Source organism: Empidonax traillii, unplaced genomic scaffold (assembly GCF_003031625.1).
Source record: "Empidonax traillii isolate 1590-97213 ecotype Southwest subspecies unplaced genomic scaffold, ASM303162v1 scaffold679:size546144, whole genome shotgun sequence".
Lineage (NCBI taxonomy): Eukaryota > Metazoa > Chordata > Aves > Passeriformes > Tyrannidae > Empidonax > Empidonax traillii.
The window spans coordinates 311,870-338,442 of record NW_020955872.1 but is presented as its reverse complement, the minus strand read 5'-3'; the positions used below and the strand labels follow the sequence as shown (position 1 = coordinate 338,442).

At 37.7% G+C, this 26,573-nt stretch overlaps 1 protein-coding gene across 3 annotated transcripts in view; it reads right to left on the bottom strand.

Moving 5' to 3' along the window:
• Window positions 1–26,573, bottom strand: part of ARHGAP6 (Rho GTPase activating protein 6) — a 321,793-nt gene that overhangs the window by 6,275 nt on the left and 288,945 nt on the right. For all 3 annotated transcript variants that reach the window (XM_027899620.1, XM_027899621.1, XM_027899622.1), the window contains exons 4-10: window positions 26,204–26,460; window positions 21,093–21,288; window positions 18,009–18,064; window positions 14,187–14,337; window positions 12,847–12,995; window positions 9,413–9,592; window positions 5,094–5,191 (exon numbers count right to left, since the gene is read on the bottom strand). In XM_027899620.1, the coding sequence (XP_027755421.1) occupies window positions 5,094–5,191; window positions 9,413–9,592; window positions 12,847–12,995; window positions 14,187–14,337; window positions 18,009–18,064; window positions 21,093–21,288; window positions 26,204–26,460 (1,087 nt within the window). The remainder of the gene's footprint in view (window positions 1–5,093; window positions 5,192–9,412; window positions 9,593–12,846; window positions 12,996–14,186; window positions 14,338–18,008; window positions 18,065–21,092; window positions 21,289–26,203; window positions 26,461–26,573) is intronic.

Sequence of the window (26,573 nt, the reverse complement as noted above, 5' to 3'; positions counted from 1 at the left end):
TCTGTTCTAATTAAATGTGCTATAACAGTGGCTCATTCTTGTAAATGTCTGAAAATGGTCAGCCCTTCTCAGAGTCAAAGTTAAAGACAGTTTGAACTGTGTGAGCAGCCAAAAGTCATTTCTCGTTATGGAGCAATAACCCTGTTTCCAGACAAATGAAATAAAACTGCAGAAACAAAATAAAGAAAACACACAGCCAGCCACAGCACACTAAATATTAATACAGACATAATGAGAAAACTTAACTTTGAAGTTGTTGTTTTTTCACCTGGCTGATTTACACACTGCTTGTCCCAAAAAACAAAATATATACACTCAACAACATGATTATTATGTTAGTCAATATTAATTTTTTTTAAAAGAAATCATAAAGTGTTGGGAAATCATTAATTAAATAAGGATACTCCTCAGTAAATCTCAACCAGAAAGCCATCACTGAACTGATCCTATCCTGAACTTTAACTGGGACTAACTCAAAAAACCAGAACTGCCATTTGGTTAAGTAGCTCTGTCCCAGGTTTCCCAGTGTTGTGTGCTGGGGAGTCATTAATTAAAAAATAAAAAGAAAAGAGAAAAAATTAAAAAAGCCTCAATTAGGTAACTTCCAGCTCAACTTCTTATTTGAAGACGAGTCCAACACAAATTAATCAATAAACAGCCACACACTGAGGAATTATTGTATTTTAAGTATGCATAATTCTATTACAAACCTTTTTTCCCTTTTTTTTTTGCCCCTTACTTCTTTCATCTGCCCTCCTAAGTTCTAAAAAATCCTTGTGCAATGATATGAGATTTAAGTAATGTCATGGGAATTTAAGAAGAACTAGAAAGACCTCTTAGAAAAGGGAAGAAATGTATCTGTAGGTTTCCTATGACCAAATATCTTTCTCTCCAGCTTTCTAGATGGAATGTCATGTAAAGCTCATCCTGCCAGCCTACATACATACTTAGCACTAACTGGTGACACTACTAGTGACACCAACAATAGATGCTTATCACATCTAAATCTTTGCAGCACCAAAACCTAACTGTACTGCATAGGGCAAGACAGAGGTAAACCACCACTTAGCCATGGCAAGGTAACACAAGGAATAAGGGAAACAGAAATGGAAATGAAAGAATGTGGGAACATAAACTTGAGCTTTGTGAAACACTGATTTCATGTCTTACCTTGAATGATCTGTTATAGTCTATCTCTTCTCAAGACAGAGGTCCTGCTATAAATTTACCTGAATGGAAACTTTCAAGTCTTCGAAAAGATTTAAATGTTCAAGTTTCTAAACTGATTTACAGTTTCTGCTGGTAAGCCCATGCTATTTTATATATATATATATATATATATATATATATATATATATAATCACTTTCAAACTTGTTTAGAAGAAATAGCTTTAAAAATCAAAGGACGTGGCTGTGGATTCTGTCAATCTTACTACAAAAAAAAAATCAAAGTGGACTGAGTACTTTAATGTTGGAAACTGAACTCATACGTTTACTATGCTCTTCATGAACAAAATAAAATACAACTTGCAAAAGACTTCAGTTTGCATCTTTGCAAAGAACAAATTCTCCACTTCCTTAAAACAAAACTTTTGCATCTGTTTGCTTTATCTTTTGAGTTCATCAGCAAACAGATGTTTACTAAAATTCAAAGTTCTTCTTCCCTTGGATAATGAGATTCTCTACTCACACACCAGGGAAAAACTAAATTGGGAGGCAAACTACGCAAGACACCCACTCATCTATATGCAGTCTATGAAGAAGGGCAGATTATGGTCCCTATAGAGAATAAATAGATGATTCTGTTCAATCAAATGTGAAAAACAGGAGGGCAAGTAAAGTATTTTCCAGCGGTTACGAACTATGTTAAGGAAAAGATTTAAAAAGTGGGTAAGTACAAATGAAAAGATTTGAAAGCTGAAAAAGCAACCTATGCCACATGAGTTCAAAAATATGATTTCAGATTCCAAACCAACGGGCATCCTTCTAATAATTTATGCTAGTCACCAGAGTCTACTTGTATGGATAAACTGGAAAAATGTTAATAATCATACTTACTTCTACTGGGGATATTCCTACTTTTCTACTAGCATCAAAGCCATCAAAACAAGAAATCCCTTTCCGTTTCTGGCAGAAATCCTTTTCTGTTATACCTTAAAGCTTCTGAGTGGGAAAACAATTATGCATTCAAGAGGCAAGTCATATGGAGTGTGAAGGCTTGGCAGCATACAGTAATTTCCACACACATTTGAGCAACACAGGTGCCACCAACAAACCAGATTACTATGGGATTATGATGTGGTTGCTCTTGTAACAGGGTAGAGGACTCCAATACTCACAGAGCCTCTGCAGCTTTGAAAACTGCATTTACACATATTGTACAACCTATGGCTTCATCTTTGTGCCACAGGTCAGGATGGATTAAAACCCATCATCATAATCCAAAAACATCAAAAAATTCTGTAACTTTGAAACTCATTCACTCTAAAAGGACTACTAACCATGATAAGCAATAAATAATCATAAGAAATAGATTTTATTTTTTGTTAGTTTAAAGATGCTTCATCTTACAGCTGTAAACCCCAAATTCCATTGTCATCAAGCCAATATACAAAAAATTGGGGAGTCGTCCACAAAAGCACACTTCACAATTGCTGCCATTTGTAATTAGCACTTTACCATGAACATTTTAAAAATTCCCTGACACACCCTTCATAATGCTCAGCTCTTAAGAGAACTGAAAGATGAAGAATTTGTGATTTGTCCTGTGTTTTCTCTGTTAGACCAGAGTCAAGAAAGCATTTATGACAGCAAAGCAGAAATGTGAGGGCAATTGCAGAAGCAGGACCGCCAAAGCAATTAATGTGACATTAAAGTCTTGAAGGTGATTCCATACTCTACTGTATGCAGCCAACTAGCTCTTCTGACGTAGCCAACTAGCTCTTCTCAAGCATATGCAAAGTTTTCTGTTCCACAGATCCACATTTGGATCATGAGTATGTAACCAGGCAATTTCCAAGAGCAGTAAGGATGCATTTTGGAGTCTCTTTTTTATGAAATAAAGACAAACATCTCCTTGTTGTCTACTGCCTCCCATTTCTTATAGGAAAAATAAGCAACAAATATGTAGCTTCAAAACTGAGATCATGCTCCGAAACAGATTCATCTCTTAAGAGCATCACACTCCTAGCAATAACACTAAGCAACATTCCCTCTAATTGCCTGGAATATTTTAACCGAGAAGTTGCAATCACAGTGAAAACATATCTCATTAACATAAAAATTAATCACTTACATGATAGCAGAGTAGAAGAAAAATGACAGATAGTTTTTCCTATCTCAGTGATATTTATCTGCCCATTACTGAAAACACAATAAATTAGTACTAGTGCAGCTATATGTTCCTATTTGGCTTCAGAATCTTTTGTTACAAAATGCCTTTTGTCAACTGTGACCAGCTTTTCAAAAAAGATACATTTTTTCCTGTAGGTGTGCATGTTGGCTAAAGGTAAGGAAGCTCAAGGAAAGGGTCAATTAAGGAAACAAGATCTAAGAGTAACCTGTTACCTCCACAATGGTTTGCGACTAATTTATGCTCAATTGATATGTGTAGTCACATGTGAGATACAGTTTTACGTCTTTTTATTATACAGACAGTGAAATCCAGCATGATCCAGCATGAAGGTTTTTATTAGCTTGAGTTAGAAATTCTATGATCATTCCAAACTGAGGGCTTAAAAAAAGAAGTCTCTACAGACTTCACTTTACGTCATGTGATTTGCAGTCTCTCCTAATTACAGTCCTGGCTCATGGCACACGTGAAACAAATGTAAAAGACAGCTAATGTACTTGTAAACTATCCTGCACTTATTGTGATCTAAATATACACACGGTTACTTGTGAGTCAAACTAGCTGAAATTATTTCACATAGAGAAAATTACCCCAGATCAGATGACCTGTGATAATTTGCTACTATATGCTATCTGTTCATGTGGTTAAGTCAGCAAACTAATAAAACCCTTTAAAACACAATACATTCTGCACATATTTTTGTTTCCAAAGTGTACATTTGAGGAAAGCTTTTTCCACTAGGTGTTTAAAACTTAACTATTTCTTGTATATCTCTTTGTTTAAAGCCAGGCACACTGTTACATTATCTCGAACTGTACAATGTTCAGAGGGAGAGGAAAAAAATCATCCCTAACTGACTGTATAAATTCAATTTAATTATATTCTGAATGCACTAGGCACTTTCCATAAATACAGGAAGACAAAGTCCAATCTGTTCTAGACAGTTTAGAGTCTAGGAAACCTCTTAAAAACCACTTACAGCAGGTCTGTCAAATTTTGTGATTTTTGGGTCTGACATACTGGGATTCGCTAGAATAAAGACAATGACTGTGTGGTCCAATGAGGAAGCCAGGAATCCTGTTAAGATGAATGTACCAACTCACAGCGTTAAGGCACAAGGGTGCAGGCATATATACACCACCACACACAAAGTCAAAATATGTTCTATATCATAACTGCAAGAGTGGTCATTGTGGGTTTTTTCTCTTCAGATCTTTCACAAAGCATACAATTAAATAATATCCAAAGAGTCTCCATAAACGTGCTGTTGTGGCAGTTGACTTGTTTACAATGTCCTATGTGTATATACTATAAGAAAAGAACGACAAACTGGTCAAGCGGCTCACCGGGACGGTGTTAAGGCACTCCAGGATGTGTTCAAGGATAGTGGAATAACGCCTCCTGTTACTGAAGACTACAACAAATCCAAAACATAAACCAGCAGATCACTAAAATACATCATGTCAGGTAACAGTGCACTGAATATTCTTATGTACATGTCATTCTGTTCTCTGCAGCAGAACACAATCTTTCCTCAGAATTGGGAAACACGTTTTGTCTTTAGAAAACTCTGTACAAGAGTCATAACTTCTTTGGCAGAGTCTGTGTAATGGGGAGGGTAGTTCTACACCACTGTCGACAGTGCAGAAGTGCTGTGGAAAACCAGAACCTTTTGAACACTTCCAGTGGGAGATAGAAATTCCCAGCAGAAACAGGGATGAGGAAAAAACAGATTACTCACGATGACTGGGAAGCTTTCCTCCTCAACAAATAGTCCACAACATCTGGGTCAGTCTCTAATAAGCTGATAAGCACTTCATTCTGTAGATCAGGGGAAACCTATGAAGACATTATAAAATACTTAGCTGGAGATTAATATCCTTTCACCAACAATTGTAGTCCTATGCTTAATCTAAAAGACCAAGTACAATATGTTTACAGAGGGTGTATAAAATATTCAGAAGCCTCCACTTAAAAGAGAAATTTCATGTAACAAAAGATAAAGTACAACTAAAAATCACTTTGCACAATGTTAAATGTTGATTACTGTTGAATAAATAGTTGGTATCCAGTTGGTTTTTATACCTGGTAATAACAGTGGGATTACTCATGTATCATAATCTCAAAAGCTTCAAAGTCCTCACCTTCCATCCCTATTCAAAGATTTGTGGACACTGACATTTACAAATCTCCATTCCAAGGAGCTGTACTTCTCTTCTTTTAGAAACAATGTGAAATGCAATTACAATGGAAGGAGTGTTTCTTCATATATTCCATGGCATTTGACTTATTTATGTCCTTGTCTTACGGAAATTTCGCGGCAATTGTTCTATCTACAAAGATCTTCAACTGCTTCATTCAAGTGAGGGCTGCCAAAGGTCAGCATTTTTCCAAATGAAACTTTATAAATATTTAATGTTCAGGTATCCACATGGCCAAATTCTGAGCTCTCAGAAGCATTTAAATTGCTGCTTATGCTTAATTAGACCTTTAATAATTACAGAGTTCACCTGTCCATAACTCAGGCTTACAAATGGGTCCTGCTACATCTCCAGCCACTCCAAGCAACAAGCTCAGCTGGAATTTGTGTCACCTTCTTTAGAGTCTGGCCTTCTCATTTGCTAACCTTCTCTTTGCGCTTCGTATGGAGATGAACCCTCAAAACTCTTGATAGTTTCAGATGATGCAGGATATCATGGACATCTCCTGGGCAGGTAGCAGAAATGGAACCCTGAAATCTGCACAAGTAAATTTTGTGCTTCCTGGAGTCTTATCAATCCTTAAGTGAGTATGTCCATGTCCCAGTGGAACATTCAGCTCAAACTTCAAAACAATGAAATAGATGAAACCATCCAAAAAACTTGAACTAACAGCTCAGGTTCACTCATGACAGATGGAATTGGAGACAAGACAATCTCAGCAAGAGGTCATCAACTGTGCAATGTATGTTTCTAGATGCAACTTGTCAGAGCCTGAATATCTTGACCTTCAAGTCACACTGCATGGGCCATTTGTTCTCCCTGACATTTCCTGAGAAATAGGAATAGAATTACTAACAGATTGCCCAAAGGAATACCTCGGCTTGGGAGGTATTTAGGGAGTCAAGTTACAGAAAAGGCCTGTTTCTTTAAATAAGGAAATAATTAGAAAACAAATGAAGATATGCATAATTTAATTAAGATTGATCCACAATCTCTGTGAGAAACTTGTGTAACCAAACACTCATTTTTTAAAATTTGTATTCAGTCTCTAAGCTGGAAAAATATCTTGCTGATGTTCACTGATATACTAGTCTTCAAATAAATTATTTTATCTTTATAGGAATATATTTTTGGAAACCTGGTGTGCTGCAACTTCTTCATTTAGACAGCCCTTCTACATTGTAGAATAAACTCCAGATAAAGTTAAAGGGTAAAACAGAATCCATATATTTCTTTCTGAAACTTGACTGGCAATTGTGTCTGAGTAGATGGATGAGAACTTGAAATTCGGGGACAGAAGGGAAGCCAAGACACTGCTGAAATAACAGCTGTTGAGGACATACAAGGATGTATCAGAGGGCTCTGCAATTGCCAGGACTCCAGTAAAATAGATATTCTGAGGTTTGGAGCTGGGTGCTATATGACAGTCATATGCTGAGATACAAAAGGGTGGAGGGACCCTTGGAGTGTCTCCTTTGTGCTGTCCCCTGCTACTGACATAGCACAGAAAGGCAGTGTGTGTCTTTCTCTGCAGTGGGGAGGCCACAGTAGCCCCTAACAGTAAAAATAATACACTATGCAGTGCTTCTTTGCAGCAGGGCTGGGTTTGCATGTTAGGAGATGAAAATGCAAGACCAAGGTGCTGTTCTCTATCCCCATGCTGAGTCGAAGCCAGCAAGATGAAGGGTGGTTGAGTTGTGCCTCCTTGCATTCAGCTGCTGGACATAGTTCATGGACTAGCAAAGAACAGTCCTTTATACATTTCCATAAAACATTTTAATGTATCCCTAAGTCTCACTGAAATGGGCAAGAATTGGATATGAAAGATCTTATCACTGACATCTGAAGAAAGGTTAGATTCCATCTTCCGTAAGAAATCCACATTTCTTATTCCATATTGATGTTACTGATAGCTGCTTATGAAAACAGTGCTCAGTATCCTGGGTTGTTCTGACAAACAGAACCTTCCTGACCTACTAATACACCAGAATCATTCTGATATTCTGGTCTGGGTACCCCAACACATCCTGGTTTCCTGGGTTTTGGTTCACAAATGTTGTTCCAGTTTCAATGCTGAAGCCAATCACAGTTTTATAACCTCCCCACGTATAGCAGTAACAGAAAGAAGAAAAAAAAAAAAAAAAAAAAAGAAAAACCCCCAAACACAAAAGCACCTTAGTAGAAATACACTATGTTACAGCTGTAGCTGAATGCTTAAGTCCAGATGTTTTTCTTTTTTTAGTAGCATAAATGTCAAGTATAAACAGTAAAAGCTGCTCTGGAAAACAAAAGAAAACTTTTTTCCCACACTTCGTTTAACCTTCAGATGAAAGAGCAAGTACTGAAGAGACAGAGGAATAAATCTGTCAGAATTAAAAGAGCCCATATGTAGGTTAGTCTAACCTTAGCCCCACCCTTTCCAGATTGAAAGTCGGAATGTGTGCCTAAGTATTATGTACTGAGATGTGCCTGTGCTGTAAGAAGTTCTTAAAGAGAAACAGTAAGAAGACTTCAAGTATTGCAAGTATTCTTACTCAAGTATTATTTTAAACTTGATAGTGCCATCCCCACTCTGGGCCAGCAGACCTTCACCCATGAGTGCAGTTCTGTCACTTTCTTTTCTTGATGTTGAAGGAAAAATAGCACCTAACATTTCCCTAAACTGTGAAAAGCATTAAAAAAAAATAAAAAAGAAGGACTGTGTCTCATTGACGCAAGAATAAAAATATATGCAAGGAAAACCACAAAGAAGTTCATCTGAGGCTAGGACTGATAGGCAGGGTTCGTGACTGCTTTCTCATGCTCTTCTTCCTGTTGAAATCTGATAAGACACCTTCCCCTTACAGTGCTACATGGCCATCAGCCCACAGTTCAGGCTTCTCCATCTTCTTCCAACAAGGTCTCCAGCACTCAGCTTTGCTGAAGCAATAAAGGAGGTTTTCAGAGTGTTCTTCTTTCTGCTTTGGGAACTTATCTCCTCAGTGTAACAACATGCAGTGCTGCTTAGTTTCAGGACACAACAACAAAAGCTATTTCCACTTTTTCAAGGCTACTGATTGTGTTAGGAAGTGTATGTTTATTAAAATGAAGACAGGATAGTGCACACAGGTCTGACTGGCCTTTGCTACCCCAGAGCAGGGCTGTCTCAGGCACCAGTCATACCGAGGTGGCCTATAATTTTGTACACAAAAAGAGCACAAGGCAAAGCCACAGAATTAACTGTCCAGGTAAGTGCTAGGGATGAGGAATGTGATTTAATTAAGCTGCATCTTAAATAAACAACATGTCCAAATCCAAGGCCATCAGCCTTCTTATGAAGAACTTCCTTGCTTCAGCAAGAGAACAGAAAGGAACTCAGGAACTTCAAAGATTTACGTTTTACTCCTCTTATCCAACTGACAAATGAGAAAGCTTTGTCCTTCCTCTTCATCCAACCAACAAAAAAATTCTCTGTTTCTTAAATTACCCAAGGATCTCTTAATCCCTGCAGAAAAACTGGCTTCCTGACTTCTAAAGCTGAGATGTAAAGGTAATTTTCAGTCTTCTCCATGCATTGTTTAGTATACATTGAATAGCCAACCCCATCATTTCCACAGACAGAAATCTTCTAAGGAATATATCCTTATCTACACAGAAACCATTCCAGGAAAGATGTAAATACACATTTTTAATCCTTCTACTTACTCCAAATCATTCTCCTTGCTAGAAGAATTTTTTTTTTCTTTTACCAATACTAACTGATCCTAATGTAATGCAGCTTCTACAGTTTATTTCATCCTTGTCCTCTTTAAAACAAACCAGGTATTCTCTCACTTATCTTAAAAATGCATAGGAGTAATATGAAAAAATGTCCACCTACCATGAAAAGGGCTTCATAGTTTTCAATCATCTTTTGTACGACAGCTATGATAGCAGTACTCTCTTCAGCTCGAGCTGAGCTCTGAACTGAGAATTCTTTGTCTGTAGATTTCTGCTTGTGCAACAAGTTAGGGCCAAAGATGGTAGCCAAGTTAAGTGATGTCATTTTGTTCCCAGTAATCTAGAAAACAGAATGTAAACGAGGTGGGGTCTCACAAGGTGTAATGTATACAGATATGTGTACACACACATCTACACATGCTCAAACCCCTACACACACACACACACACACACACACACTCTCCTGATTTCACAGATGCTTCATTCACCAAACCCAAAACCTAGCACTAAGTCCAATAAAAATGAACAATTTTTAGAAATGTTGAAACACCTTGTTTGAACATCTCTGCAAACAAGCATTGTGGGTTTTCAGGATACATTTTTTAATTAATTGGAGGAGTAGAAGGTGAAAATACTTCCTGCCCTTAGTTCCCTTGACAGTGGCATACTTCTGAACTCAGAGAAACCTCCCTCCTGCTTCATCATCCCAACACGTGACCCTTTCTTAGAACCAAATACTGAAAACTCCTAGCTTTCTCAAATAGCACTCATGACTTGAAACATATACAGTGGTACTTTTCCATGTTTAAACAGTTTAGATAACTAAGGAACAGAGTCATTATTTTTATTAGTATTTTCCCACATTTTTGCTCGTCTGCTAGAACACGCCAAATGTCTACTTGTTGGGCGAATTTTTTTGGTTGGTTGTATTTTTACTTTTTCCTGCTTTTATAAATTTGTGCTCAAAGAACCAATAATAACCTGAATTTTGAGGAAGTAGAAGGCTAGGAATATACACTACACTAGACAGAAATGAGCTGAAAAAGAAGCCACACATTATTATACCAAAAATTTCATTCTTATATATGTGATTAGACTATTTTTTTTCCCCTCTATTCCTTCAACAGAGCAAAAAGTTGGGGTCATGTGCTTCTTCTCTCTGTCTCCACTTGGTTGCTACTCTTGGAATGAAGAAGACAATGGCAACAGTTAAGACTGTAAGTGAATTTCAGCCATTGAACCAGTACTTCTTGCAGGATGATTAAAAAAAAAATTCATGAGAGTTATTTTTCATTTGCTTCAATTACATTTGAACAAACAATTTTACAAAAGGACACGAAGAGGCATCAAAAAGAGGCAGTAATAGAATGTCAAGAAATGAATGATACCAAATGGATCTTCTCAAAGAAGTATTTTTAAATACTTTTTTTTAGCTGGTCATTTACTGAATACTCCAGTTAAACTTACAACTGTGCACTGACTGCACCTGGTTTATTTTTTACAGAGCTCAACTAGAAACCACAGAGCTGACAATAAAAAAGAGCTTTTCCTTTTATTGGTGAGACCACTGTATAATGTTGGAGAGACATCTGCACTAAGTCGTAGCAAACATGTTGGCTCTTTGCTCAGAGACTCATCCCAGCATGGCTGTGAGAACAGCACACTCCCTTATTTGCATACTACCATGCACCCAGCTGTTTTTTGGGTGACCTGCTTTTCAAACTCTGTCTGGGTTTGAAGCCACCAAGGATGCAGAGGCATGTGGTGCCTCCAGTGTGCCAGGGGCAGCCTTTGGCTGTGCCTGGATCTGCATGTGCAGGCTGTTTGTACAAACAGTGGGACTTTTCTTAAGGGCAGCCTCAGGGCATCCCTTAAAAAATGTTGTAAACATATCCACTGAAATGAACTGAACAAGTAATTTTAATACAGTTCATCCATCTTCATCTTTGTGAGAGAATGGCTTTTGAAAGAAATCATGAACAGGGTCTGTGTGCCAAAGCTTGGTTGTTTTCCTTCCAGTGATAGCAAACAGTCTGATAAAATACTTTCTTCTCCCTTGTATGCCTTTATTCACTTAATTTTTTAATTATTCCTAAATGGCTTAAATACCTGTGAGCAAAATACCATATTATCTATAAAAGGTATTCAGTTGCACATAATATTCCTGATGCTTACAATACTGTCAAGAGAGCTTACATAAATTTGCCTTGGCAAAATACCTGTGGCAGAGCTGATGTACTGTTAAGTGGAATGAAAATGCCTTTAATACAACTGTTGGACCAACTCAACTCTCTTAAGCAGCATCTCGTAGGCCTGCAATAAGATCCTCTTGGGTACATTCCTGAACCAACAAAGAACTTTTTGCAGGACCAAGGAGACCATGACCTTAGCTGGCTTATACATGTTTTCAAGCACAGTAAAACTGTTACAGGCTGCTCTTTCTAGTGATTTCCATCATAGTGGTGTAGTTTTTTACCAACTCCTTGCTAAGAACAAAAATAATACCATTTAAAGTGGATTTAAAAGTGAAATAGGCCTAGAAGTCACATGCAGCACACTGGAAGTTAGGACTTGAGGCAGAAATGAGGAAAAACTTAGTCTCAAAGTGCCAGTTGTTAAAACCAGACAACTGCAAAGGTGTCCAAATTTGACAAAATCAGCAGGATTTTCCGTGTGGAAGCCAAAATTCTCTAGGAGCTTCAGAAGAGTCTTAGTAGTAACCTCAGAAGTAGATTCTGCTGCAGTTCAGAGTACAGAGAAGTCCACTCCGCAAATAAACCAGTACAATTTTGTTAAGCGGTGACAGACTGTATCCATTTTATTCAAAGTTAACAGTTGCCACCTTCTGCAGAGCAGCCTACTAGTTCAAGCCTTTTCATGTAGAAAACGGGAAGCCTGGATTTTCAGGTCTTCTCTGGGTGCAGATGCAGACGTGTGAACGCTCAGAAGTGCATCTCAGCCCCACTGCTATGGGTATTCTTGTATTTGTAGAGTGAGTGCACACCAATCTCTCCACTGAATTTGGTCCAGACTCCAACAGTAAGGAGGCCAGAAGAAAAACAGGCAAAGATGAACACCCTGACTCCAACTAGGGATGAGGTCTGTCAGTTGTAAGGATACAGCTGGAGCTCCTGTCCTTTGTTTTTTATTTTTCACAACCCAGTGCACACAAGGAAGCTAGGGGAACTAAGAAGTGAATTGCTGTGTCCAAAGGTCATGTAAGAAAGTAACAACAGAGAACGAAAAGAGAATGAAAAAGCATATTCTTGCATGCCTGACCTTTTCTGACTTTTTCCATAGAACATAATAGGATAAGACAAGGCTAGATGGATAACATTAAGGACAAGATTGGTTACGCTACAGATCTCCCAGAGGAAGTGGTAGATGCTTTACTGATTAAGTCACACAAAAATTAAGCTTTCACAGCCCTAAGAACATAGTAAACAACGAAATGGCAAAAGTGTAGGCAAGTAGATTAATTGTCTCCTATCTTTCCAGGGGTATGCCACCACTGTGAATGTTTCAAGGCTTTAAGAATCTCTTTTCAGACCATCAGTCAAGCAAAGTCAAAGGACACAAGTGACCAGGACTTACCTCTTGGCCATCTTTGTCTCTGGTGTCTTCTGCATGGCCAGCCACTGTGGAGAGGAACTGCAGCAGCCGGTGTAGGGTGTCGCAGTTACAAGGAGGTAGAAGATAAATGAGAAGCTGTAAGGTGCTTAGCTGTTCATCTGGCTCTAATACTAAGAGGGGAAAAAATATATTCTAAGAAAATCACTCCAACTAACCTAAAAGCAGAACAAATATACTGTTTCCAGCCCAAGGGAAGGCATAAGAATAGCTGTGTTTAAGGATCATTTTCTTAACAATGTCAGAAGACAAGGAGAAAACTTCAAGGAAAAATCAAATGTGCAACAACTACTATTATGGGATTTTTGCCTCGGTTGATCAACATTTCACTCACAAATTCATAAGAACTTTTCTCATCCTATAAGAGAGCAAAATCCATGTTGCACACTCCATCACTGTAACTGGACTCAAAAATTCTGCTTACTTTTCTATTTACTCCATTCATTAAAGTACAGCTACTGATATATACAGTAGCTGGCAAGCATCTGAGTCAGGTTTATGCTTTAGCCATTTTTAATCAGTTTTCTTACAGTTTTGCATCTTACAGAGGTCCTGGGAGATTGGAAAAGTAACTAGAGATATAAAGGCTATTCTGCAAACACCATCACTACAACCATCTAAAATGCAATGGTAGCCAGTAAGATGGGACCGAGGCAGGATCTCAGGCATGGGGGCTAGAAAGATACTGAAGAACACATACTAGGCAACAGCTGAAGCTTAAACTTTACTTTTTCCTAAATCAATGAGAGTCTGCACTCAGATCTGAGGCAACACGTTGTACTTAATACGATGGCTTTAAGGACCATTAGCTATGAAGAAACTTGAATTTCTTAAGGTAGGTTGGAATTTTGGTCAGTGAACAGCTCTAAAAATTTTAAGATACTGAGATTCAAATGGGAGTCTGTGATCTGGTACAGCTGAACCAATGACAGGGTCAAATAAAATCACATCCTATATACAAATGCAAAAATATGTATAATAAGTGAAAACACTGCTGTTCTAGTTTTCTGGATTACACTTACACAGTATGAAAAAAAAGAAAAAATCTCAGTAAATTTATACTAAAGAATATACTATATTATTTATGTTATATATAATATTTTATATATATAATATACACTATAGCATAGTATATTATATATAACACAGTATATTAGAATACACTACAATGATTATAATATACGAATATTAGGAGCAAATCAAGGCTAAAGGTTTAAATGCACAAGAAGACGATTAGTAGAAATAAAAGAATTTGATCAGGTTAGCTTCTGAAAACTGCTAAATCAAGATGCTGTAGAGCTCACAGAGAGTGTTGATGAAAGGTGTATAAAGTTCTCTGGTGAGAAGTGGGTCAGGCATGTCACGCAGAAATTCCTTTAACAAAGCAGCAACATCATGAATGCTGTGCTCTTCATCTAATACAACATCTATGCCTCGGTCAAACTCTTCACGTAACTGGAAAAGATCATGACAGAAAACCACCGTCACTTATTGTCCCAATTAATACATCCCAACACAGAAAATCTTTTAAGAAGTAGATTTACTCATTTTCACTTTTGAGCTTGGGCATGACTAGTTTTTGGTAAGCTCAAAGATTGTGTCCAATTGCTGCTTATTTCGTGATACATGACTTGAGGTTTGTACCAGACTGCAAGAAAATACAATTTCTTCTTGCCAGCTAATATATAACACTCTTGCAAGAAAAAATGTGCCCAAGTATAATTTTTGCAGAAATGCAAGATTCATATCAAAGGCAGAAACCATGGAGAATAAGGAAAATGGAAAGAAAGGCTTTCTTATAATACCACCTTACTGCATTATCCCCAGAACCAGAAAGACTAAAATTGCGTTTCATAACATTTACAATTTCATACAAAAACATTAATAATAAGATAATGTTAATATCCACCAAACACACATTTCCCTTGTGATTTAAGACTCTCTGTAAGGATAACAGCAAGCACACAGGTTTACTCACACGGCATTTGTCCACACACACCTTGTTCTGCCTTTTAATTTAGTTATATTCACTAAGTGATCATCATTACAGAGTTAACAAACACAATATAATACCATTATAAGGTACTGCTATTTTTTTTCCAGCTATGGTCCTCAGAAAAATTCTGTATAATTCAAAGGCATCATGCTTCCCAAAGGCAGAAAAAAATTCCTCTCCCACATCCAAGATACCTTATGAAAAGATAAAAGCCTGCCCTTCTGGAGAGATTTCCCAGTACTAAGAGCAGAATACTCTCCTCAAGCTGACAGCTCCACCTCTTACTGTCTTTTCATTTTGAAAAGAGTCAAGATGTTTTAAACTCATTTCCTTGAAAAAATTCATACCTTTGATAACATTATGAGGTATCACAATCTCTCATCTATCTTCTCAGAGAGTAATTATAGCTAAATCTTACTAACAAAGGAAATTTGAGGTATCAGATTTCTTTACCAGGAATATTACAGACGTACCAAAAAGAGGAAAGAAGCTAGGTCACAAGCAAACTATCTGTCTGTGAGAATTTGTGGCAAATCCTGACCACGTGCAAATCTATCTTGAGTGAGTACAGCATGAAAATCCTGTGTTTTCAGTTGAAATTTTCTTTCATAATAGCTGTGAAAGGTATTGGCTGAAAACCCCATCCTCCATTCTAATTTATTAGGATTAGTTTTAACATTATTAATATCAATCATTACTAATAATGAATAATTTTACTACGAAGACCAGAATGTGCTCTTTATCTAGTATTATGCTTCCCCCTGCTGATTTGTGGTCAAAGATTTTTCAGTGCCAACTTGAGGACTTCATTCCTGGCTCAATTCTACTCTCCAGACTAGTGGCAAATGCAGAACATCCCCATGGAGTACCATGAATTACCTCAATCTAGAAGATTGCTTCTGCACTTACTGGCCAAAAGCAGCTGAGGAAACAGATTAGCACTGCATCAGGAATTCAGACTTTCCAAATAACCGTCTAAATCATCAACTCCTGTTACAGCCTTGAATATTTCTGATATCTAGTGAGGTCTACAGAGATGTCCTACGTAGCACAGTATCAGAGAAGCTTTGGTGAGACATGGTCACATTTCAGGCCCAGGTACCTGTCTGTTTAACATGGTTGCTAAAAGTGTGTATTTTTTAGTTAAAACTTTAGGTCTCTCAGACTCCATTCAGAGGGAATACCTGCAGACTTTTGGAAGATACTTACGTTGAACTACAGCATCCACTGGAGCTTATGATATGAGCAATGAGGACATCCGTGCTAGGAGAGGGGATGGGAGAGCAGAGCTCCAGCCACGTCACTTTTCAGCCTCAGGGTTGAAGCTGCCACCAAGTCACCAGGCCCAGCATCAAGGGCTGCCCTCCCTAACCTTGGCAACAACACTCTGCTCGACCACCTGTATCGTTTGTGGGCACAAGATGGTATCTGATTTCCCAATGCCCCAGACCTACCACCTTGAGTCAACACAAGCTCAGGAAGTTTTGTTCTACACCCCACTGAACGTGAAGGAGGAGGTTTGTAATAGGTGCACTTGATCCAGATTTTCTTTTCCTGTTCATCAACCAAAAAACCCACTGGCACATGCACTTACTTATTTATGTATTTACTGCAACAAACTACAATGGAAACATTACATTTTCTAACTGAGAAAGGAAGGAAAACAAAAATATGCTTACTTTCTAGACAAGGAAAACTAATGAACAGCTGCAAAAGCACACCAAAATCTGAGTGCTGGGTTTGGCTTTCCATGGTTCAGAAAATGAGTGGAATTTTAATTGAATCCAGACTTTCCCATGTGTTCATGTTGACAGCAATTATTATTGTAACTGCAAGGGCCAATCTGATGCTTCCTTGTTGTTTAATGAAATATATCAGTTTACGCAGTGCAATAAATTAGTCTGTGTAATAGAACACATAGATACCCAAATATTTTTATTTCCTCATCTTCTGAAAACACAAGAAAAACTGCTGAAAGTCACTGATGTTCAAAGTAAAGCTTAGTTTACAAGTAAATAATAGAAGCTCTCTGCTTCCAGAGGTATGATGCAATTGTACTCACCCCTAGATGATAATATATGTTTTGATATTAAAGCTTGTGAGGCAACATCAAGACTTTATCTAGTTCAGTGTTGACCTAACAACTGCCTCTGCAGACCATGAATGTTCTTAGCTTGGTGTTACACCAGCCACTCAACAACAGAAACTGCTAGAGAATAAGCTACAAGTCAGTAGGCTATACTGTCATACCAGCCAAAATCAATTCAGTGTAGCTACTCAAGGTAACTTTACACAGCGACAAAACATTATGCTGTTTTTGCAACAAAGTACTTCTGGGATCAGATGCAGTCAAGCTTTCTTTTGCTATTTTTTTTCCCTGTTTGATGTTTATTGTCTTATACTTCCTGGGAGGGGTATTTTTCTGTAACTTTCTAACCCCTCCTCAAACATCACACAAACATTAATCACTATTTCCTACTGCTCTAACTCAACGTGTATTCCCAGTTTCTGGGAATAACAATGCAATATCTAGGGGTGAGGTAACACCCACTTCTGACTTTGTCTCTGGAACCTAATTGTACAGGACCTTTGCCTTTTTATCATTTAGCTGAGACTAAGACCTGGAAGGACCTGCTCTGACCTTCAAGTTTAGCAGCGGTAAAAGAAAGGTGATATTTAGGAGCAGTGATCTGAGGGTCAAAGAGATTGTTCTGTACTTGCATGTTTTCTCATATCGTAAGTTTTCCAAAAAAGATTTACAGTTTGAGTTTACTTTGGGAGCTTCAGCTGTTTCCGAGAGGAACTGAACAGCCAAGTTTTTTTTTTTTTCCCCACAGCGTAACCTTTGGAAAATTTCATCACTGCAGTCTATTTGGATCTCCAACCCTGTGATACTTTTGCAAAGCAAAACATAACAGACTGTTAACCTGCTGAGAACCTGACAAGGATTTCACCAGATGTAGAAGATACTGGAAATGGCCTGTTATGAGCCATCAAAAAAATTGATTAAGTCACTGACCCAGAAACCCTGATTTCACCAGGTGATGGATGGGGAGGAAATCACAACAAATGGAATCAGATTTGTTTATATCATAGCTCATGAAGGAAAACCATATCCATATCCACTCACCTGTCGTACTCTCTTTTTTGAGCTTCCAACTCTGAATATTCCTACTGTCTGGAGACCTGCAAGTGTAGCATATCATATAACTGTTTTATCATTAAATTTTCTCCTGAAAATTGCATTCAACCAAAGCAATCTGAAATATGTGTATACATGTGTATACTTTAAAGAATATTAAAAAAAATATTAACATATTTCTCTACAAACTTGTACTTACCATGCTGAGGCAAGACTCAGTTGTGATTAAGAAGCCAACCACTGTGGTTTTTAAGAACCTCACCTAATCTGCAAAATGGCATCTCTGCAACATTTCTTGTGATGCCGTTTTGATAGTGCCACTGCTGCTGCATGAGGAACAGAGGTATGCAGAGAGTGAGGCACTGCTCAAGGTCTGGAGGTGGCACTTCCAGGACTGTCATCCAAGGGAACAGGTTATAAAATAACTAAATGTGTGAGCATTGAGCTGTGTCTTTGGACACAGGAAGCAGCTGGTGTTTTGGGTTACTCACTGGCTCTATAGTGCCTGTCACGACAAAGTTGAGAGTTTCCTTCAAAGGGACATAAATAGGGCACTCAGGCAGACTATGAGAGGCAAAAACTCTACATGGGAGTTGTGTGCAGTTTATACGGTAGGAACAGCTTTTATAGAGAGGGAAAGCTATAAAGAAGCATTGTTGTACTTCAAAGTGTAGAAGTGGGTCATTTAGACTTAAAGTGATTACGAAATGGGTGTTGTCTGCTATTTCATAAGAAATCAGTTCAAATCTTCATCTAGCCCTGTAGGTACCACCAGAGTATCAAACAAACAGTAACACGGTTATCAAATGGACATACTTTGCGGACAAACAGGACCTGAAAAATTTGAGAGTAAATGTTACCCTAGAGGTAACATGGCCTTTAGCTATGGCAATTTTAGAGCCTTAAGGAGCTGTGTACTTAATATAATATTACAGAGTTATACATTTTTGCAAAAAGGACAAAGTTATCTATAAGCTACACTTGTAACAAAGAGATATGTCACTTTGCAATGGTGTCTGGAGTTGCAGATTTTCATCAGAGAAATTCAGACAGGATTCTACTTTCTCATTTGTAGTCTCAACATGACAGTTCACTTCAGATCTTCTGCCTTTGATTAACAGAATATTACACTGATGGAATACCATTTAGTAAACCCAGGGACATTAGCAGGGATGGAGATACACACATTGGGCAAAACCCACACACTGGTTACCCTGCAGAGACATACAGTATTTGTTCTACACTTGACTCCTACAAGCCTTACATCTCTGAGACGCGACACCAGGAAAGACAAGCAAGGTGAACAAGGAAAGGGGCTTTTATGGCTAAAAACATAACCATTTTTTGTCATATAATGTCCAAAATTATAATTTAAAGAATTCATCAGAAAACACTGATGATTTGTTGCTGAAAAATCAGCCTAAAGGATTTATGCTTACTAAGTATTTTCAGAATCAGAAACTTGGTCCATCGTATAGCCTGGAAAGATGTTGCTACAGGATTCTTGGTAGAACTGGAAGTCCTCTATGACCCCAGTGAGCAAACAGTGGTGTCCATCTTTTGCAATCTTTAAATTTCTCCAAGTCATTCAGTCCCAGTGACTGTCTTGTGGACAACAGATTAAACCGAAAAATGAAGATCAGTATTTGCTCCAAATTATATCATATTTTTGTGTTGCAGGGTACTATAGTGCACTCTCAGACAATGAACAATAATCCATCATAAATTTCCTTTAAAAGAAAACTTCAATGTAAAGCAAATATTTTAGTAAAGAGCATTGTATAGAAAAGAATCTTTGTTATGAGAGTGGGTTAAGTGGATTAAAAAAATTATCACAGATGATCAAGTGACATTAAAGCAGAGTATCCAAATGATACTCAGCTGGATGGCTTTTTTGGCTGAATCAGACACTTTAATGTTCTCCAAACTCAGCTACCCTTGCTTAAAGGGATGGAAGTCATTTATCTCAACCTTAATCATCCAATACTTATTTGTCAGGCATGGTATTTAATCTCTGTAAAAGACTAACAATGACTATCTTTTGCAGTGTTCCTTGAAATATTTGTAAGCAACATAGTTTTAAATTATAAATTGTGAAAGCTCAGCATTGTTGTCTAAATTGCAGTCCCTCATCTGCAAAAGTCTTTCATTCTGAGTCAGTAAATTATTTCTTTCTGGTGAAATTAGGCATCAAATGCATCATTTGGTGTTGCAGTCACCATTATTTTATGGTTTGTTTATTATCTGACCACGTGATAACTCTGTCTCGCTGCAGCCAAGTTATTTCAATTCTCATTAAAAAAATTTACAAGACTAAGATAATTTGGCAGAGATGGTGAACAGACACCTTGATTGACTACTCTTTCTGCATTACATAAAACTGTAGGAGGTTTATGTCTGGACAACCGTGAAGACATGAGAAGAATATTGGCAGGAGTCTGTAATTCCCTTTGGAGACAGCAGGCCTGAGCCTTAGGCTGGTCAAGAGGAATCAAGCCAGGGACAAACTGAGTAGTCAGCCTTCAAGCTTTGTAGTGAACAGGAAAAAGCTTCTCAAAGCTTAATACATATTTAGCATGGAATTTTTTCTTCTTCTGAGCCCCTATCTTTAAATATCAGAAGTCTTGCACTGTAGTATAAACAGTTCATTTAGCTCTCACACCATAAGATCCACTCATTGTGAAGAATGACTTCAGACTGACTGGCACATTTTAAACTTTTATTCTCAAGGTATAGGTAAACCTGAGGGGTATGTAGAGCTATTCCTGCAGAGCTGAGTACCCCAGTACAAGATGAGTGACCTCTAAGAAAATCTCTATCCCCACACTCTATGGGCCGCTTTCCAAGCTTGTAGCACAGAGCCTTAGGGAATTTATCATCTAAGTACGAGACAAGTAAGTCTCATACTGTAAGTGAGACTATCTTTAGCAAGAGGCAAAGTAGGACGGAAAGCGTCTAACTCTTAAAGATGACTTTGTAATTGGAAGCATATAGTTGCTTCTTAAAATATGCATTTATTTATATTATATTAAAAATACATCTGCCCCTCTTGGGAAAACAAAATATTCTTACCATGCTTTTCCAAGTGCTGGCAGCAACTATCTACAAGCCGGGGAACCTGTCTGTAAATAGGGTTCAGGCTTAGTTTCTTATCTCTTGCCTTTTCTTTCTTGCTCTGGGCTTCTGCTGGCAAAGACAGCTGTAGAGCCTCTAACAGTCGCGACTGATTGTCATCAAGATCTGTAATAGAGTCCACAGACATCGCACCCTGTAAAATACACACACATGAATGATCAGTATGGCTGGAGAAATCTAAACGTCATAGGACCTCATCTAACAAAGAACTTGCCTACCTGCACTTTAAACAAACTAATATGAAAATATGATTTGCTACAAAGTTTTCATAAATTAATGAAGTTACAGTATCAGTGTAATGGATGGGAAAATCCAATGGTACCATTGCTATTCTTACCATCTTACAAGAAATACAAATTAAGATATTGGTAAAACTAAATGCTTTCCACCACATATTTTTACTGTTATAAACCTGCACATACTGCAGGACAAGAGTGAATCGTGGTCTATGTGTGCACATCAGCAGTACCGTATTTATGTGCATGGAGACAACTACACAATTTTAAAACTGATTCCCTACTTCTTATGTAGCTTGGGACCATTGTATCAGCGAAGCTCATGCAAACAGATTTATAACCAACACGCTATATACAGTCAAGAGTTAATATCACAGATAGATACAGCTGTGGAGTTCAAATTATTCCCACATTATCTTAGAACAAAGACACCCCAGAGAAGCAGAGGGGTAACATGCTTTAGATAATTCTACTTCATGTATCTTCATATTTCAAAATCATTAAAATTCCAATGAAAGCTTTGAAAGCTATGTTTGGATTACAGCAAGGCACAGAAGTTCAAGCAGTCTGTAAAGGAAAAAGCAGTACAAGCAGCAGGAGGTTTATGGCATGTTTCAATGTTCACACTTGAAAAACAAGTGGAGTTTTTTTCAAACCACAAGATTACTGTCACTTCAAAATTACCAATTTCCTCAACTGTTATTAAATTTATAAAGCAGAAACATTTTAGGGGACATCTAGGCTTACAAACAATAATAAAACAAAAAGAAAACTTTTGGATTTTATTCCTATTAAAAATATGTTGTAAAGTTTTTTTTTTCTTTCCAAAACACAGCACAACTTTTTCAGTAACATAAAAAAGCACTGTAGAGGGATCTACTCTGTAATGTAAAGAAGAAAATGTAAATTCCTACTCAAAACTTTGCTGACAACTATTGTTTCTTAAAAGCACACTGTTCTGATGACAGGTATTTTATAGACTGCTAATTAGATCTCTACATGTATTAAATGAGAACAACAGTCTGCAAGGGAATTTCAAGCTCTAGAAGTATTTTCTTCCATCAGCCTAGCCAGTCGAACTTTACAAATATTTCCAACTCATAAGCAACTCATAAAAAGTCCTCTGAGATTTCAAGTTTATTAAAAATTTCTAGTTTGTAATGTATTTTCAAAAAAAGCATTTAACTTACCAAGCATAGTTATATTTCTTATAACTCGTGGAAGATGTATGAATAAAACACAGTGAAGTTTTCACTTTTTCTTTTTACCCACATTTCTATATACACTTACTAGACCCTTTAGAATGCAACTTTTGACCTTTATTTCTGATGTCTCTCAAAAGGACATCTGCTTGATTCCCTTTACCATTTCCTGCCACATGGAAACCAAACCAAACAAACAAGCAAACAAAAACCCCAAACCAAACAAGAAACTCTGGCTAGGATACATGTGTGTAAAATTCCAACTGAATAATTTTTTGATTTTGTTTTTAACAGTCTGGCATTCCAGACATCTAATTAATCAATTGGCACTGAAAATCCTAACACCACCCTCACTGCTGCGTCTCCCAAACAGATTCTATATGACCCATGCCCTCCTTTACACCCTGCCTTTACTGGTCCTCTCCTGTCTGCAAAGCATCCTCATCTCATGAATCATTATTATCACAGTCACTTAAGTCGGATTCAGATGCCTAAAATAGATGTAAATACAGTCAGTTCACCGTTGTCCTTGGGCATTTTATCAAAGTTGTGGATTAACTGGAGCTGGCTTTAAGAGTGACCTGGAGTTCAGTGACTGAATTACAGCACTGCTTGACAATACCATGTCCAGGCCAGCTCAGATTTTAAACTTCAAAGTGCACAGGGAAACACTACCAACATATTCCATGAATCCAGCTCAAACTCAGCTAGACCTATTAGTTTGGGCTCAGACAGATCTATAGGACCACTGAGGAACAATGGAGGAGGAGACTGTGCTCACTGCTGCCCACTACTCCAGGACTAGTAACACATACACAGTGATAATTGGACTGCAGTGCCCAGCAACCAAAGAAAAGCAAGTTCAATCTGCTAGGCATTACCTGTGAACATAATGGATACCAGTCCCTGTTCTCCTGTGACAAGCTCAAAGCCTAAATGAGCTGGGCAAGGCTTAAGTTAAACACAAAGAAACACATAGGACAGTGGAATTCAAAGAGGAGACGAAAAGAGCAAAAAGAAAAACAAGGTCAGAGGAATAGGTGTGAAATGAAGGTCAGATGAAGCTTTTTTTACCATTTTACTTTTTTAGGGTTTTATAAAGCTTTTCTCTTTTGAAATAATGAGCAATATTAGAAAGTATGCATTTCAATTCCATACATTACACTATTTCAGTAGTACAGCAGTATGACTGAACTCCTGATACTTAAATAAATTCTGGTTATATTATATATATAAAGTATTAACAGAGAGTCATAATTCTCTATAATAAACACACAGAAAGTGCTTTGATGATAACCAGGATCTAAACTTCCAACTGCTGGGCAAAAATTGTACACAGAAAATGCAGCAACAGTCAAGCTCTTGGAGGAGACAGAACCTCAGCACTCATACCATGAGCTCTGCAGCCAGCACTACTTTATATCTGTTACTGAAAGTCTCAGCTGAGTGTCTGAAGACTCACTGGAATACACAGAGGGAATGACACAGTAGCAAAGAAGTGAATGGTACAGTCATAAGCAATCCCTCCAATTTAAGTTTGAGAGGACTGAACTCCAGGTGTCTGTGCAGCATTTGTGTGATAAATCAGTTGTATCAGTTGCATATACTAATGAATCATGTTTTAATTTTTTTTGTAAGCGTTTGTCTTGCTATGCTTGAAAATAAGCAGTGCAATAGTGCTCAAGAGATAAAAAGATACGCGCAGGCTTCTTTACCATCCCCTAAAAAAACCTCAGGATAGAGGAGTAAGTACACTGATAAGTAGAATTCTAAAGGCTAAAGACAGGCAAGATATGGCACATGAGTTGATATTAATGTTAAATAATTGACAATTCATGAAGTGCATTACCTGGGGTTCATTCCCAACAGAAAATGCCAGCTCCCTCCTGACACACTGCCCACCTTAGTCTACCTTACTTCTCTGTAGGTGAACCGTGTACTACTGCATCCTCATGGCTAGGGACTAAAGGTTCCATTTTAACACTCTGAAAGCTGCAATCTTGGCATTAACAAACAGGAAAAAAACACAAAACCAAACAAACTACCCCAACCCCTACCTCAAAACACCCCCCAAAAAAAAAAAAAAAAAAAAAAAAAAAAAGCAAAACCCTCCCTTTGCTTCTAGGAACTTGGTCCTGATGGAGCTCTGTCCTTTAGATGTACCAAAGAATCACGTTCCTTCTGCTTGCTGGTTGGCCGAATGCATATCAGAGATCTTATCACACTTGAAAAGAACAGCAGATGACCCATATCTGGGTCATTTTCTCCCATGAATTATTTTTCCCTCATATGAAAACAGGTTCTGAAGCCAATGGGTGTATACGATGAACTTCTACTTTTCATCACTGACTATGCCAAATTCTGAAAGAAGTTCAAGGGTTTGCCCTCACACTTAGTTCAAATGTGCTTTGCGCTTTTGTGTGAATACAACTGCCTGCTCATATGGTTTGCACAGATCAAGAAATGTGCATTAATGCGTATATAAGAGTGCGAACATCATGCTTTCAGCTATTTGCAGACAGAATACAGACACTTCAAGCTTCAGCTGGCAGCTAGAACGAACACAGAGCCTCATGATCTGCCTTCTATCTTGTCTTAATTTGCAATTCACTCCAGTTCTACTCCTCTTAATACTCTGAAGAGCCTTATACAGCACTTCCCTGAATCAGGTTTATCCTAATGATGACAGAAGGTGAGGTTCCTATGAAAATATTTTATTTTCCAGAGTATGTTCTTATACCTGAAATTCTTGCTTAGATTTCTTAAAAGGGGTTTCATTTAAAGTATTTTATTATGCTTTTTTCCCCTCCCTCCATTGCAAATGAAATCAAAAAAGCTGTAAATATGAGAACCTCCATTCCATGATAACAAAGGAAAAAGATTTACTGCTGTTACTGCAGTACTGTGAAGTTCAGAGAGTAAAATTTACTTACAAGGAACAGAATCATACTAACAAATGGTCAACTAGGTACCTATCTTACAATTAGATTAACATTAAACCCAAAAACACCACAGTGTTCTGCTGCCAAAGGCATCTTCATAGCCTTTATGTAGAAACATCTTTCAAAGAGCCTGGTACAAATCTACTCTGACAAATTCTTACTTACCACTAAGGACATGATCAGAATTAGATCATGAGGATTTTTATTAATATTAGGAGAGGGATTAATAGTTAAGACTTATTAAGTTTGTAGAGCTAGTTTAACAGAAGTATATCTATAAACATCAATCACATAGGTTTAGTCTTCTCTAGCTGAAAAAAATCAGTTGAAGACAGATACAATTTGTTAAATCTAAAAGACTTAGACAGGAGGTTGATAAAGGGAGCAAACAGGAAGGTTTCCAGATAATCTCTACCGCTTTACAATCTGTAATAAACTTGCACAATCTCTAAGATGTTCTCCCACCAGCATCCCAGAAAAAAGACTGCCACTACAGTTAAGACTCTTCTGATGTTGACCAGGTAAACTTCCACACGAAATAAACCTCCCACTATTTGAACACAACAAAAGAAGTATTCCAAAATTCATAGACATACCAAGTGTTTTCCTGGTCCAGCTAAACCCTCTGGACCTACTGTCATGCATCCCCTTGTGATGTGTCTACTTACACGCCTCCTTGCTCGCGGCGCTGGCTCAGGTGTGTTAGGAGAAGTGGATTCATTTGGTGTTTCTGAGGTTGAGCTAAGAGATGAGTTACTGCTTGAAAGTTCTTTGTTCTGTCTTTTAGTTCCAAATGGCAAAAGAAAGGCCACAAAATCTGAAACATCTTTTTGCTCTTCTCTCTGAGAGTCTTGCTTGAGCTTGTAGGCCCGGTCATTAGCAATCACTTGGGACAAAGGCATTCCAAAAGCCTGGGGAATAAATTCTGCAACAATAACAACAAAACCCTAATATTTACCAAACATCTGCTATTTATTTAGTACAAAAAGAATTAACTGTTAAGCTGTTAAAAAGAAAAACAATATGAAGTCCCTTTAA